This window comes from Amyelois transitella, chromosome Z (genome assembly GCF_032362555.1).
Source record: "Amyelois transitella isolate CPQ chromosome Z, ilAmyTran1.1, whole genome shotgun sequence".
NCBI classification, from domain to species: domain Eukaryota; kingdom Metazoa; phylum Arthropoda; class Insecta; order Lepidoptera; family Pyralidae; genus Amyelois; species Amyelois transitella.
This window is the reverse complement of record NC_083535.1, coordinates 1,732,929-1,750,470: the sequence shown is the minus strand read 5'-3', so window position 1 is coordinate 1,750,470 and position 17,542 is coordinate 1,732,929. Positions and strand designations below refer to the sequence as shown.

Here is a 17,542-nt window from a genome sequence, read left to right as displayed (position 1 = left end):
CCTGTATAAAATTGCGGAGGATAGACGTGAGTCGCTTCGTGTTAAAACCTGACTTATCCAATCGAGGTTAGAAGGTACACCCCGGGCTTCTCCCCAGAGAAGTGACGCAACTGGTACTAATCTATATCTCAGAGAAAAAGTAAGAATTTTCAATTTGCTTCTGACAAAGTTTGCTATTTAACGTAGAATTGTATTAAATTAAATTCAGTATATATGCATTTGTTCAGCGTAGCCATGTCAATTGATTTAAGCACGATTTTATTTGCTACTATGTATTATACATACATATATAGAAAATCTAACGCCGGTATACCATACCACAAAATAATATTTGTCAATACAAAATAATATTTCGCTAATACTGTTCTAGTCGATAAATATAGAACGGCCTTGTTATTTTATATTTGCTTTATAAGCGAGCCGGAACAAACCTTTTCAAAGTATACTTTAAAATAATCCATTTACAATAAACGCTCAAATAACCACTTTCAACGATTTATCTTCTCAATTAATCTTCTAGAAATTACTCACACATATACTACGGTAGGATTTGTACATATATCGTGAACATACCCGCGGACGAAAACTAGAATAACATTATTGAATTCGATAGGTATTATATCTATCAATCATCGAGACATATTTCTCTCTTTAACGTTAAGACAAACCTCTTAACAGCAATATTTTTTAATAAAGGTATTTTAACAACAAAGATAAGCGTTTAAAATTAGTTAAAAGCAATATTTTTGTTAGGTTTCCAATCAAAGCCGTAGATAATTGAATAATCGAAACCAAACACGAAGTAAAAGTTACTATTTTGTTTAAATTAATGCACTATCAGAGTTCAATATGAATACATTTAGCTATAAAAGTAGACTGCCTTCCAGACAATATAGCATAGCGCGCCGATAGCAATAATAACAAGGTTATCGCAGGCTTGATGGACAACAGGCAACCATTGTTTGTTTATGACATTTGTGCACATTTAAATTTGATCAAAGCCGTATTGGAAACTATTCATTTTACCTTATTATGTTTAGACCTAGCTGCTGTATACTGAAGATGCGACAACACTTTTCTTGATATGATATATATGTGCACATTAAAATTTGATCGAGAAATATTTCAAACGATGATTTTGGCCTACATTGCATCAATATTTGTAAATTTTATAAAATATATTCAATATTATACCATAGTATAGTTGTGTAAATGAATTACACCAGTTGTTTATAAGATATTTGCGATTTATTTGAGAAAATTCATATCTTGATCCGACAGTTAAGAATAATTGGTGCTTCAAGGCACAAATTTAATTTAACTTTCATTCGGGTGTTTGAGAATTTCTTGATTCATTAAAAGGAAAACATCTGTCAGTGCCGGGGAAATCTAAATGTCTTATTGCTTTTAATTTCATTGTTTATTCCCTTCACACAAATTCCAACTGCTGTTGTCGTACTGAAGTAAGTTTCAAACTTTTCATTTTTACTTGTCACAGCCTAGGACTCACATTTTTCTGTACTATTTACTCAGAAATTGATTTTAAACTCTATCCCGGCAGGTCTCTCATTTCTGCGTGTTCCCGATTGCACCCTCGACAGAAGTGTTTCAGGACCCGAGGTCCGCGTTCCGACTTTTCTAAAAGTCCCGATAAATAATACAATTTATTTGCATCAGCTATCCACAAATAAACTGAACACCAAGAGTATATCATTATTTATCATTATTCTCCATAAATGACCGGTGTGACATACTAATCTGCAACAGACACTAACAAATATGTCGCGCTCCGATTTCAAAATAAACTCGGGCGCGAATACTTTGCCAAGAACTAAATAAAATATAACGAGGTATTTTATCGAACACGTACATAGTTGCTATCATGCCTTTTTTCACTTCAATTATTTTGATTGTTATCCAATCACCCACTCAAATGTTTTACGCCAAAAAGCGGATTCATCTGGATTAAACTATCAAATTTGTTCCGTGCATCATCCGAATCAGCAAATTCACAAACGACCGACGTTAGCATTAGCCTTATTTTATCAAATACTTTAGATTGTTCACTATGTTCAAAATAGTATAAAAATACAAACGGTCAAACTGGAAAAACGAGTTGTTTATAGACGGAAGTCGTCAGCGGCAACACACGACCTCCAAGCACATCGGAAATTAAGTGTAGATGTTTCTATACGTAACTTATGCTCGTCCTCGAGTCAAGAGGCGCAGCGAGCAAGGGAATTCCAAACAATGCACGATATCTATAAAGTATTGATATTAAGCTAATAAACTATTCGCCGTCTAGAATATTTCAACTTAAGGAGGAAGCTCGATTATACTGAGTGACGTGGATATACATTATTCAAAAGGTAGAAAATGTGTATGTCCTGTATTTTTAATGATTCAAGGATAGAAGAGGACTGGATTTATTTATATAATTATTGTTACTTATTTTAATATAAACAAACTACATTACCTTCTCTGAGTATGCTGTCAAAAATTTGGTAGGTAGCGCCGCAGTCCTCCAAAAGCGGTCTCCTTAATACTTTGTGCAAATGATCACCGTCCAAAGACTTGGACCGCGATCGAAACTCGTCGCTGTCAGCTGTTCGTGAATCTTCACCACTGGCGGTGGGCACTGCCACGGAACCCCGTCTGCCTTCGCTCGAGTCGTGCCGCCAATTACCTACTTTCTTCCCAAACGTTCGTATCAACTCTTGTATCGAGTGGTGTTTGTGTCTGTGGCCACTAGAGCTTGCTCCCGACCCCCTCCTTTCACTCACATGTTCTTTGGCATTGGCATTGGCACTTTCTGTCAATTTTTGAGCAAAACTTTTGTTATCAAATCTATTTTTGTACGGATGATTCGATTTCGAACTGGTAATTTCTCCGTAGCGCTCACATTTACTGTATTCATTTTCTTGTATGTCATCCATTGCGTCATTGTAAAGTGGCGACATGTACTGCCTGTAGTCATGCCTTGGTGCCTGATACGTATTGATACCGATCTGATATCGATCACATTCGCTTCGTCTCCGCGTGTCGGGATGGTGTGTATAGTAGGTTTGTTGTGTCGGCGAACCTTTCCCTTCGATCACTTCACGGAAGTAGCTTGCGAAATTCGGATATCGATCGCGGGGACTAGATGCGCATTCGAAGGGGCTTCCAGAAGGAGGTCCTCTAAGACTTCTTTGGCCGTACGACCCTCTTGGGGTAATCGGAATCGCCCTGCCATGACCTTCAATAGTGTTACGTGAATCGTTGGAACTTAACGAGGAGTACCAGCTATCTGTGCTGTCTTCTTTCTCCAACGGCGGTGTAGACTCCCGCGAATGGTGTTTGTGCAAAAAATGCGAAAGCCCGTGCATCTTTATTAACTTGTGCTATCAGTCTTTATAAGAATTCTTTACAATAATAATAATTTACTACATTTTCCTGGGTACACAAAGAAACTATTTACACTGTTCGGAATCTCGGTCTGGCGAAGACTGCAAAATGTCCAGTTTCTATCATAACAAGGCATTCGATTAGGTATAGTTTGTTACGCATTAACATCGATAACTAAGGTTATTGGCCTAGCAACATCGAAGCAACAATGTAATTTGAATTCAATCAGTATTTTGAATCATTTCATTACGAGACGCATAACTTCTGCATAATTTTACGAGTGGGTTGAACTGGTTTAAATCTGATATTCAAGGACACCCGGCCTTATTTAGGGAAGCGTGTTTGTGTGTCGGGGCTCGGGAGCGGGACCCTCGCTTGGCCTTGGGGCTGAGACAAAAAAAAATGATGGCGTGCAGGGCGCATGCGCACGTCGGGTCACCTTGGTGGTGCCATAATGTATAGCACTTCCTGCGTAGGTATAGTAATGCATCTCATTTACAAATGAAAATATACTTAGGCACTCAAATTCCAAATAAGAAGTATTTTAGTAAAAATATCTTATAAAAAAATAATTTGCTGGCTTGAACGAGAGGGTGACATTTGGAAATCATTACACGCCATTTCAGATGCCAAAGTGTTTCTAAAGGGTCTCGCACTTTAAGCCAATAAACTGAGCGTACATTCGGGAATACACTTTAAAGAGACAATAGAAAGTAAAGATTAAATTGGTGTGAAGGAACGACATAAAATATAGGAATGAATAAAAAAAACTAAAACTTAAAAGATTTGGCATCAAACACTTGAATTACGTACAAAATTGTAATATTTATACCATCGAGACCGTGAAATCATAACAGGCTATTTTGATACTCCAGTTTTGTAAAGTTGAGAATACACAGGCCGGTTTACTAAAATAATATTTATAGTGTCATTTATTTTTATAGTAGGTATTAATGTTTATATCGAGCGAGACCCACCCTGCCTGCCTATGAAAATTTGTGACGAGAATAATAATTAGCGCTGGTTTTTCTTATCGATTTCTTCGCAAATGAAGTAGTACGGATAATACTAAGCCGGAAACGTCCATGATTGCTTTTGCTATAATGTTATAATCATCGATCAAGTCTTAGAGAATGGGGAACCACAAAAAGCAGTGGCTTGGCTGTGCGAAAGAGAGAACATGATTAGAGAGGTAGTATCATGTGAGATGGCAAATGATAGGGGGAAGTAAAGTAACATAACTATATAGGTACCCGCATAAAAGTGGGAAAGGAGATGTAGATAATCCCATTCATATCACTATTTGTAAGACTGGATTTGTCCACAACAACATTAATAGCCAATTGTTATTTAGGTCAACTGACATTACAGAAATTATGCTTAGATGTAATGATAGGTAGTGCAATATTAACCTCATGTGGTGTTAATGGGGGGTATTATTTATAATGATGAATGTTTCCGATGTTTTCATATAACATAATGAGGTGTAGTTAGCTTTTGCAGCTTCGTTTGTGATGTTAAAATGTTCGGGAAAGAACATAAAAACGTTTGAAATCTTTAAAATGTTTTATTTATTAATTTAACAAGATAAATCGACGCACACCAAAGCGGAATAGAAACGGAAAAGGAAACAGCAAAACAAAAATGTTGCCATCAACAAATATTATGTTTTTTTTTTAATTGAACATAAATTGGCGAGGAGCCTTGCAAAAAAATAAAACTAATCGCTCCTGAATTATAAACTAATAAACTTAGCGTTCACATATATATTCTTAATATTAAACTTATTAATCATCATAAATTGGCAATACAGCTACCTTGTTTATGGCTCGTTTGTGAACACTCTGACCATACTTGACCTCCACTACTCTTACTTTACCGTCTGAGCCTGGATATAAATTTATGACTCTAGCAACAGGCCATTTAAGTGGAGAGCAGTTATCTCCAATTAATAAAACCAAATCCCTCATTCTAATATTCTGCTTAGCCTTATGCCATTTGGGCCGTGATATAAGCTGAGACAAATAATTTTTATGCCACGCCTTCCAAAAATCCTGTTGGATCTTTGTACATTTTCTCCAGAACTTCAAAATATTTGTGTTACTGTTAGAGGTCAAATCTGGTTCAGGAATACTATTTATTGGAGCTCCACACAAAAAATGAGCCGGAGTCAAAAAAGAAAAATCATTAACATCTTGTGATAATGATGTCAAAGGTCTTGAGTTCAATATTCCTTCAATTTGAACCATTAATGTGTAGAACTGTTCATATGTGAAGCAAATTTCTCCAATAACGCGCTTAAAATGGTATTTAAAAAGTTTAACAGAAGCTTCAAAAAGTCCTCCAAAAGTAGGGCTATAAGATGGAATGAATTTGAACTCAATTCCCCTTGTTGTACAAAAATCTGAAACATTGTCCTTGTGGACTTGAGAATTATTCAAAAGATATAATTGCCTTAACTTATTATTAGCACCTTTAAAAGTTGATGCATTATCACAGAAAACGGTAGCTGGGATTCCTCGCCTGGAGCAAAATCTTTTAAAAGCTGCCAAAAAACATTCAGTAGTGAGATCAGATACTAACTCTAAATGAATGCATTTAGTTACAAAGCAAACTATTACTAGCACATAGCCTTTACTAATAATGGATCTGCGAAGAGTTGACTGTTTAATTTGAAATGGCCCACAATAATCCATTCCAATCTGATTGAACACCCTATCCTGAGTAATTCGAGCACCAGGTAGTGATCCCATTAATTGGCTAGCCCGTTCTGCTCTAAATTTGAAACATATGGTACATCTATGAACTACCTTTTTTATTTCTCTTACTGCACTTACAATATAATACCTTTGCACTAAACTAGACAAAGTTAATTTTAATCCTGAATGCAATAGTGACAAGTGCTCATTGCGTATGATAAGTGTTGTAAAATGACATTTATTTGGTAAAATTATTGGATACTTTTGATTATAAGGCACATTGGCATTTTCCAACCTTCCCGCAACGCGCATTATCCCTAATTTGTCTAAGAAAGGATTAAGAGATTTAACATTTGTTTTTATAGGTATGTTTTTTGCCATACATTTAAGTTCTTGATTAAAGTGTAAAGATTGAATGTACACAATCAAGCGTGACATTGAGTATCTAATTTCAGAAGCAGTGAGATTTCTTAAATTCCTATCATCTTTGGCAAGTTTACAGTTATTTATAAATCTAAGAACATAAGCATATATACGTTGCAACCTAGTTAACGTTGATACATTTGAAATAGGAAACATTTCTTGTTGTATGCTACAATTAACAACATTGAGATCATCAATATCGTCTGATATAACCTTATTTAAACTAATTTCTTTGGGAATGAAATTTACATCATAAAGTTCTTGTGGCCCTTGCCACCAAATTTGGCAAGAAGCCAATTGAGTGGGATTTAAACCCCTAGACAAGCAATCAACCGGATTGTTTGACCCATTAACATGAAACCAATTACATTCTTTCGTTAACTCATTGATAGTATGTACTCTATTTTGAATATATTGTGGCTTATTATCAGATTTCAACCACCAAAGTACTATCTGAGAATCAGTAAACAAATACTTATATCTAAAATTAACATTATGAAATAATGATAATATTTTCTTAAACAATTTGGCCAGCAATACTGCACCATTTAACTCTAGTTTCGGTATGGATATTTTTGCATTAACAGGGGCAATTCTTGATTTACTACAAACTAATGATACATGCACCATTTTTCCATGTATAGCTCTTATATAAACACAACTGCCAAATGCAATATTTGATGCGTCACAATAGCCAATTAGATCTACATGGTCAGCATTACATATTTTAAGATTTCGGTCTATTATAAGGGGATCCATATTCATTAAATCACAAAAGAAATTATTCCAAGATAATAACAATTTATCAGGTAGTGGATCATCCCAAGACAGTTTTTCAATCCATAGTTTTTGTATAAATTCTTTTGCCTTTGTGACAATAGGGCCAGCGAGGCCCAAAGGGTCAAAAAATGTCGCAATACAACTTAAGACAGTTCGTTTCGTCCACTCTTTAGGGAGTTTACCTTCTGGCTTGCATATTCTAAATTGATCATTTTTCATATCTAAAGATAATCCTAAAGCCTTTAAAACAGCTTCATTGTTATCAAATTGATGATGTTCAGAAAATACTTGCTTATCCTTTGGAATATCAGACAATACCTTATTGCTGCTTGAGCTCCATTTATGTAGCTCAAAGCTTCCAAGCCTTAATAAAGTAATTAATTCATTACATACCTGCTTTAATTGCTCAATACTGTAAGACCCAAAAAGACAATCATCGACATAGGTATTATTCAACAACACGCTGGCTGCTAATGGATACTTGTCTCCATACCTTATTGCTAGCTCAACCAGGCATCGCGTGGCGAGAAAACTGGAACTCCTGACACCATATGTAACAGTTTGAAGCTGCAAGCACAATAATGGATCATTAACATTACTTCTCCAAAGGATATTTTGTAAATGATTTTGTGAAGGATCAATTCTTATTTGCCTATACATTTGACGGATATCACACAAAGCTACAAATTCATATGAGCGAAATAATACTAATATCTCGAACAACTTCCTTTGCACTGTGGGCCCATTATAAAGAACATCATTAAGACTTAAATTTAAACTTGTTTTGGCACTTGCATCAAAAACAACTCGGAGACGGGTTGTCTGACTATGCTCTCTTATGACAGGGTGATGGGGCATAAAGTAATATTGATCGATGGGCATCTTTGATGATGCTAAATCGATAAAGCTGCCATGTCCTAGGTCAGAATACTCCTGAATAAACTTAGTGTAATTCTTCTTTAGTTCAGGATCTTTGCTAAATCTTTTCGCTAAACTATTTAATCGTTGCAATGCTAAATTGAATGAGTTTCCCAATGTTAAATCTTCGATTGGTATTTTGAGTGGCAACCGCACCTGAAATCGATTATCGATTATCTGTACCGAATTTTTAAATTCGGCTTCACACACTTCGGTCTTTGCTATACCCTCTTTCTCAATTTCAGGAATATGTTGTTCGTCCCAAAATTTTTGAAGGAGGGAATCTACACTCTCATTATTACTAGAAATAGCATTTAAAACAACAGGGTTTTCATTATAATTGACAAGACAAATATCGTCTCTTTTTATATTTCCAGAAAGAACATAGCCAAATTTAGTTGATAACAGACATAAATTTCCTTCACATAATTCAATTTTGTCCGGTAACATAATTTTAAAGAATATGTCAGAGGAGAGAAGGAAAGATATTTGGCCTGGTATATTAAATTCATCATCAGCTAAGTTAATATTGTCTGGCAAATTTATATCTTTTAAGTTGAATTTGTTTTGTGGCAGATAGGTAGTTATATTGTCTACCACAGAAAACATTGCATTGCATATATAATCATTGTGCAATGAATTTAACATAATATTCGCAGCCTTGGTGATTAATTGCTGTTTTTGACCTAAGGCTGATACATTAACTTCATGTTTGAATGTGGGCAAACCTAGCTCACACATTAAATCGGAAGAAATAAATGAAATCTGAGACCCAGAATCCAAAAGACCTTTTGCTAATATAAAGGAACCATCGCTTTTAAAAATCTTAACTTTGACTGTAGGCAACAACACCATACTCCCATAAGAAGCACTATTTTGACAGCACACCTTATCATCCTCATGCAATACTGTATGATGCGACTTACTCTTACAAATACCACATTTAAAGAAAAACTTGCATCTATTATTATGAAGGTTAAGACAGATCTTACACAGTTTATTGTTTTCAACAAATTCTAGCTTCTCATTAATGCCTAATAATTGAAATTTTTGACACATAAACAACTTGTGATCAGATGATTGACAAAACTTGCAAGATGGGGATGTACTTGCATGATTTGAGACATGAGGTTTAGAAAGAATGTGAGACTTACCTTCTGAATGCTGACTTTCTTCAAAACTCAAAGCTCTCTTCTCCACAAACTTGAAAAAATCATCCAAGGTTGGTAAGGCATCTTGGTTTCTATCTGTAAAGTAAGCCCTGCAAGAATAAGAATCTAACTTTCTCATTAAAATGGTAATAACTATCATGTCCCAATGCTCCGTCTTTTGACCAAGCCCATTTAAAGCTCCTAGTAGTTGACGAGCTGATGAAACAAACTGTCTTAAGTTCTGCGCAGTACCTTTAGAGATTGCTTGTATGTCTAGCAGCTTATTAATATGATGAGTTACTAGAATACATTTATTGTCATATCTATTATTTAGCAACCTTAATGCATCATCATAAGAGCTATTTACTAGAGGTAGACCTTCAACCAGCATTAGCGCATCTCCCTTCAAATATTTTCTTAAATAGAATAGCTTTTGTATAGGAGCAAGGTTAGTATCACCACCGATTACTGCCATAAACATATCCATGAAGGTTTTGTACTGCACCACATCCTTTCCATCGTAGTATGGTATTTCAAGCTGAGGTAACTTCCTGGTCATGGCGCTATACTCCGGCGTGGTATCCTTAAAAATCGTGCTATTGTGGTTTTCAGGCCCCTTCGCAGAATTTAATATTTTCTTCATGCTGCTTATTGTAAATAAGCACAGTTCTTCTAAGTCATCCTCCTCAAAATTAGAGTCGTCAATTTTATCATCTAGAAGCTGCAAACTCAATTTGTGGCTTCTATAAGAAACCAGCGAATCTTGGAGACCTTTAATTCGTAGCTCGATGGATTCGCAATCGACGAGTACTTGTTCTTGTTGTTCCATGGCGAATTTTTGCGCCCTTGTTAGCTGCCCTTTAAATTGTCCAATTTGGGCTATTAGTTTGGTTCTCTGGAATGCTGGATCATTTGAAATCGCAGATTTATGCGCCATTTTATAATTATAATATTGCCTTGGCTTCCCGAATTGTTGGTATGCGTGTTTTATAAAGCTTTTCCTTGAATGGCGTCAAAAATGGCGGCACGGCACGGCGTCGGATTTTTATTTTTTAACAATTTTGTGTTTTTTACTAAATTTGAGATTATATTTATATGTTCCCGGGTTTCGGCACCAATTTTATGTTCGGGAAAGAACATAAAAACGTTTGAAATCTTTAAAATGTTTTATTTATTAATTTAACAAGATAAATCGACGCACACCAAAGCGGAATAGAAACGGAAAAGGAAACAGCAAAACAAAAATGTTGCCATCAACAAATATTATGTTTTTTTTTTAATTGAACAAAAAAAGGGTATATTTTTATAGTATTAAGACTACGTTATATGACATAGGATCTAGTAACGTAGTTTCTATTTTATTGCCAAACGATGCATCTCATAATTAGCTTCTAAAAAGAAACGTCGTGTAGAGATAAACTTATAGCTAATTTTACTCGAGCGGTTGAACATGACACAAACAAACAGTCAGAGCAACAAATTACAAATTTAACACTAACCAAACATTCTGATAAACATCCTAGAGATAAAATCTAATTTTTATCTAGACCTGATCGAGTTGAAATCTGTACCTTGTTATTAAAAGATATTGTTATCACTTGGCCTAGACGGATAGGCTCTTTTTATTTTATGGTTTTATTAGTACCCGTTGCTTTAAAGTAAATATGATATCTACAAGAATATTCCAATATTGCAAAAATGTTACTGTATAGATCACATATGCAAATCGTAGTCCGAATACTATATTCCGAAGACGTAGGAAGTGAAGAAGAAAATTTAGTTAGACAATTTAAGTTGTAAAATTGAACAAAATCGAATTTGAGACTCAAAACTACGAAATTCAATGCAAAAATAACCTGTTACATAATTTGTCGTAAGTAGTGGTAATAATTATCCTGATAAAAGCATTAAAACTAATAACAATGTGTAAACTAATAACAAAAGTAGCATCAATCATCTTATCAAATTATACGTAATGAATGAAGACTAAGTCTTAGGAATTCGTACTAATCAAACGAGATAAGTAACGGCTACGATAACAGATCGATTTATTTTCTTTATATTCGAAATATAAATTTGCAAAAAGTTGGAATGAAAAGAGACAAGATTATAAGGATAGGTGGTATTTATAGAGGGGCAACATCTATAGGTACTAATATTATAAAGCTGAAGAGTTTGTTTATTTCTTTGAACGCGTTAATCTCAGGAACAACTGGTTCGAATTGAAAAATTCTATTTGCGTTGAATAGACCATTTATCGAGGAAGGCTTTAGGCTATATAACATCACGCTGCAACTATAAGCAGCAAACAAAAAATAATGGAAAATGTGAAAAAAAACGGGGTAATTATTCATCCTTGAGGGCTTCAATGATGCCCAAAATAACTATTCCATGCGAACGAAGTTGCGGGCATAGCTGATCAAATATAATAAAACTCCCATTTTTTTCTCATCCTTAGACCATTTCATTTGTTACCTTACTCCTTGTTAGTTTACGTAATCTTCGTTATTCGTATCAGGTCGCTTGGGACCAGAGACAGTTATTTAACTTTGAAAGATAACGACCATCCTTGCATTACATTGTCACTGAACTATTTAAAATGGGTTAAAGCATCTGTTAAAGTCAACAATCAACTAGAATTCGACGGGTATTTATATAACCTACAAATTTAAAGCCTTACTTGGATGTACCCATAACTGCATTAGATTCCCCCTTTTTACACGATCATAGAGTTTGTATTGGACATTCTTTAATTACTTCTGGATTGAGCTACTTCGCAGGCGTTATGACTAAAATATATGCTAGCAAGAAGATGTATGATCGCAATTATATAATATAAACGGATGATACGTCATCCAGAGCTAAAGGAACGTTAACCTTCCAATTTGATTAAGACGTTTTATAATTGCAATGAACACTGTTGCTATGTTAGTTTTACAAGACTGCAGATAATCTTCAACTCACAGACCTGGTCAAAATGGTAAGAACATTCAGATAGATATACCCGTTAATACAAAAGTAACTTAAACTGACGATGTTTAATTAAGAAAGTTAAGAATGCGAATAATATAATGAAGATACAATATTGCTCGTTCAATAGTTTAGGATAAATGTGTTTTTGTGTGGTTTTTATGCACATGTTTGCCTATTAATAAATTCACAGTTTTCAGAAACGGCGTAGTGATGGCGCAGAATATAAAGAAAAACAAAAAGTTTGATGTGAGTTATAAAAAATAATAATTTTGTGGTACCTACATACCTACACGATTGTGTTTTTTTTTCCTTCTGTTTACTACCACTTAAATTATAAATTAAAATTATACCTATGCAAAGGCGTAGCGTATTTATAGAAAAAAATATAGTAGTTATTGTAAGGAGCTGCTTCTCTTTGCAATTTCTAAAAAGAAATGCTATGTTTTACTCCTAAAAGCTTTGTCTGTCTTTATACCACATAACAAATTAACACAGACACTGCTGGACAGATCTTTCATCATAAAATTCGTTTCAACAGTTTCTGAGTTTATTTGTTACAAAGAAAAATAAAAATTGTAAATCATAATGACTTTACAAGTGGGGACATTTTTTGTACGATTTCGCTCTCATCTGCGAATCTACATACATGAAATCACACCTCTTTCCAGGATGGGTAGGCAGATACTAAATCTTTTCACTTGATATCCCTGCATACATCTTTGCAAATATATACTAGTATTATAAAGCTGAAGAGTTTTTTTGATTGAACTCGATAGTCTCAGGAACTTATGGTTCAAATTGAATAATTATTTTTGTGTTGAATAGACCATTTATCGAGGAAGGCTTTAGGCTATCACGCTGCAACTATTAAGAGCGAAGAAATAATAGAAAATGTGAAAAAATTAAACGGGGAAAATTATTCATCCTTAATTTTGCTTCAATGATGCCCAAAATAACTATTCCACGCGGACGAAGTCGCGGGCACAGCTAATCTTGTATAATTTGATTAAAGTTTATAACATTACGACGGATAAGTAAAATTGCGTAGAACGAAACGTTATGTAACAACAGTTTGAACTTGGTTCTTACGCGGCATTAGCATAATTAATTAGAATAATGGAACGGAAGCAACACTTAAGTTTAGCTTACAATAGTTGAGGCGGTAGGTGACATTTTATTTACTCGTTAATTTGCAAATGAATAGAAATTCAATGCCAGCGAACGCCGGTGGTCGAATCGGTAAGGTGCCCGATTGAAATGCGTGATGAGCATAAAAGGCGCACAGGTTCAAAACCCACCTCTGCCATATAACCAATGACTATTTTCGAAGGTATGTACATATTAGTTTGATGATTTGACGTCCGTTCGTATTTTCTGCTACTTTTTGTGTTTTTTTTTTTTTTGTATAAAAAGTCCTTCGTCAGTTTGTTAGGATGCGTGGATGTATGTTCGTTATACGATAACGCAAAATCTACTGGACCAATTTTTAAGGAATTTTTACACTGGTAGAAGAACATTACCTGAAATTACATGATAATTATCCCGAGGCGCAGCTAATTAAGGAAATAAATATCAATTTATTTCGTTAATGATTGACTTATAGTGAGTGATGGACAAAAAACATATCGAATGCGCATGCGCATCACTAAGCGTAAACACCACAGAGCATTGAACACCGCGACTGCCACAGTTGTTTCCGCTATGATAATATTGCGATTATAAATCCGTTGTATAATCGAAATGCCTTGTTCTTTTGTTTTATCGAACTACGAGTATAATCTCGATTGATTTGATTACAGAGTAAACACGTACAAAATATTAATGCACTAGATTTAGTTTTAATAAAATGATACCAAATTAATTTCATATGTAAAAACCTAATATAATGTTGAATACATATACACATACTTTTGATGCATTTTATCAGCCGACAAGACTAAATTTTCACGCAACGTACTTAGAATGTTAACGTTTTGCTTTACTAAAGGATAGGTACAAGCTACCTACATTAAAAACTTGAATAGCAGAACATTTTGGGATTTCATTACTCTGGTAACGACCACCATTTTCAAATCAAAGAGAACTAAGTTAAAAATCTTGGCTTACAGGCAACTATAATCCACATCAATCAAGTTATAACGTCCCAAATTAATTTATATACCTAAATTTTAAGTGATTATACTATACCGAAAATCAACTTATACCAATGAGTAATATATATTTATGAAAATATATAAAGAAGAACATTTTCATAAGAAATATATCTACCTACTTGCAAGTTCTAAATTACTTCAATTGTGAAGTCAGACTACACTCAAAAGATTGCCAATGAATTCAATTACAACCTATATTCACAGTCTCTCTCATCATACATTCTCGACTACTTCCTCATTTGGTCACTTACACTCGGGAGTCTTGAGGGCAAAGGTTGCGGAGGTCAGACGGGAGTCGCTTCGTGTAAAAAGCTGACTTATCCAATAGCATAGCATGGCACGCGCGATGCCGTTTCTATAGCGCGATAAACTATCGCTCTCCCGTTTCGTCATGTCATAATAAGAAGCGAAACAGCGGTCGTTAACTAGGTTTTATTACAGTGAAGTGAGGATGTTACCAGGACTAATGATAGGAAGATGTTGATTTTTTTAATTATTTTAACACAGCTCAGTTTTGCGTTCACTTTGAACTTATCCAAATTTTGAAGAAATTTTGCCAAATCAGAGTACCTACACATTCATATATACTATAGTATATATGTGTACTCTGATTACTGATTCTGATACATATATATTTATAGTAGTATAGTCATAGAGTATTTTGCAATTTCAGAATTAAAAGACTTTTTCTAATTGGATGGGAACTAAAAAATAATTCGGTAATATATAGTTTACAAAATTTTTAAGGGGTTTTTCTTTTAAATTTTATCATTGTTATCTTTATGACGACTTAATCTTTAGAGGACAAAAAATCTTATCAATTCTCAGGGTGTCAGTTTAGATTAAGTTTTATCAGATTGTCTTGATTAATAACGTTATTGATATCTTGAAAACATATTTGTAAACAGGTTTGTATAGTTTATTTCTAATATCGGTAGTATCAAGATTGTATATACTACAAGACTAAGGCTGTTAGCTCTGTCTACACCGCAAGTGGTATGGACGTGATTATTTGTATGTATGCTATTGACAACAAACTTTTGTCTCACCTTAATGTTTTCCCACTTATAACTAAGCAACCTTAGTATTTACTACAGGAAAATAAATTGTATAAGAATTCTAAAGAAATTCCTTTCTACAAGGGAATTCCTAATCAAATTAAGGAGGACAAGAGGCTCAATCGAATATAGGTACGTTACATTTAGAGATATCAAATTTATTTCGTATTCATCTGAATCTGGCAAGAAATCAAAAGTGTCCTCAAAGTGTCCCATTCTTGGTATTAAAGGAACTTCGAGAATTTATAAAACTGGATTGTGTTACTACGAAATATCTGATCTATTTCTATGCAAATTTTCTTTAAAAACAGGCCCATTCGATTTTGTGTTTATTCATTACGAACAAAAAAAAATACAAATCTTTCTATTTTTAATATTCAAGTACCCGACTAACGAGGCAAAGGGAACACGAGAGTTATATTATACATATATACTCGTACATTTAACTTGTACAAGATGAAAATTTTATAATGAGGGGCGGATCAAATGAAAACAAGGCAGTGAGAATCATGTTATTTGTATAGTAGTGATATAACAATACACTTACTTAATAACATTAATTTCGTAAGATTTCTAATGGAGCAAAAATTAGGCCTACTTGAAAGTAAAAACAGGTAAAAAATTATGCGACAATTTGTAGTATGTATATTCAATACCGACACCTAAACGCGCGAATCAAGCGCCACCTTCAATATAATACAGGATTTTCGCAATTCCAACAACTATAGTTTTACCGTGGCGAATAGTACCTTATGTCCTTCCCCAGACTGTCTTAGCTCCATACGCAGAATTTCAATAAAATTGGCTAAGTAAATAACCAACGAAGAACCAATTAACATACATATAGTCACGTCTTTATTCCTTACGGGGTAGTCGGAGCCAACAAACTTTATAATAAGATCACGTTTTACCTATCTAAACAAATATGGCTATCAGTTGAGTAATTTACATAACGGTTTGAAAATTGTTGGTGGAAAATCTAATTTTAATTATTTTGTAAATTAATGAAATCGCGTACATAAATGTGATTAAATTGTTAAGAATATCATACAAGGAAAATACTTTGGTTTTCGAAAGAAGCAATTAAGACGCAGTAAAGTTCCACTCAGGTGATAATTTCTTGATTAAAAGTGTTTATTGAATTTATTACTCTTATATACATATCTTTATATCATTTTAATTTATTATGCTTACATAAATATAGTCACGACTATATCCAATGCGGGGTAGACAGAGCCAACAGAAAAAGAACATTCATCTTTATGGTGGAAAAGACATTCAAATAGTGACAGTTTGCTAGCCCATCGCCTACAAGAGGAATCCCAAGTTCATAAGCCTTCCCTTAGTCGCCTTTTACGACATCCATGGGAAAGAAATTGAGTGGTCCTATTCTAAATTGCCGGAAACCACACGGCATATACATATATAGGCACGGCATATATATTTTATTATGCAAAGAATAACAATTTAATAGTGACTTTAGCGATTTTCTTTATTAAGTATCTTTACCGTGTGGTTCCCGGCACCAATACAAAAAAGAATAGAACCACTCCATCTTTTTCCCATGGATGTCGTAAAAAGCGACTAAGGGATAGGCTTACAAACTTGGGATTCTTTTTTAGGCGATGGGCTAGCAACCTGTCACTATTTGAATCTCAATTCTATCATTAAGCCAAATAGCTGAACGTGGCCTTTCAGTCTTCTCAAGACTGTTGGCTCTGTCTACCCCGCAAGGGACATAGACGTGACCATATGTATGTATCTTTAATCATCTACTTACTACGCAACGAATCTTGATAAAATTTTCTTCCCAAATTTGAATATTTTTAAATAGAATGAGTAAACAGTTAAGTACCTTATAAAAAAATCATTTTAATACAATGAATGATCGAATAAGGACTTAATAAAAAAAAATAATGAACAAACACATTTACGGTCATCCTTGATCGTTAATGAAGTAACAATTCAATATTACCGAAAATATAGGGGAAAAAAATGTT

The 17,542-nt window shown here is 34.2% G+C and overlaps 2 protein-coding genes across 5 annotated transcripts in view; both read right to left on the bottom strand.

Annotated features, from left to right (window-relative positions):
• The window catches only part of LOC106130566 (uncharacterized), a 95,372-nt gene that overhangs the window by 35,765 nt on the left and 42,065 nt on the right, over positions 1-17,542 (bottom strand). The window contains exon 1 of one of the 3 annotated variants that reach the window (XM_060953714.1): positions 2,477-3,506. The exons of the other annotated variants lie outside the window; for them this stretch is intronic. Within the exon in view, the coding sequence (XP_060809697.1) occupies positions 2,477-3,368 (892 nt within the window). The 5' untranslated portion in view covers positions 3,369-3,506. Of the gene's footprint in view, positions 1-2,476; positions 3,507-17,542 lie in introns of those variants that run through there. 3 annotated transcript variants of the gene reach the window in all.
• Positions 4,935-10,635, bottom strand: LOC106134606 (uncharacterized). Of its 2 annotated transcripts, none has more exons than XM_060953709.1 (2): positions 9,362-10,635; positions 4,935-7,856 (listed from the first exon to the last, which is right to left on the bottom strand). In XM_060953709.1, the coding sequence occupies exons 1-2, from the start codon at positions 10,293-10,295 to the stop codon at positions 7,795-7,797; spliced, it is 996 nt and encodes a 331-aa protein (XP_060809692.1). In that variant the 5' UTR covers positions 10,296-10,635; the 3' UTR covers positions 4,935-7,794. The 2 variants fall into 2 exon arrangements, with proteins under 2 accessions (XP_060809692.1, XP_060809691.1); XM_060953708.1 differs by having other exon boundaries at positions 9,362-10,608.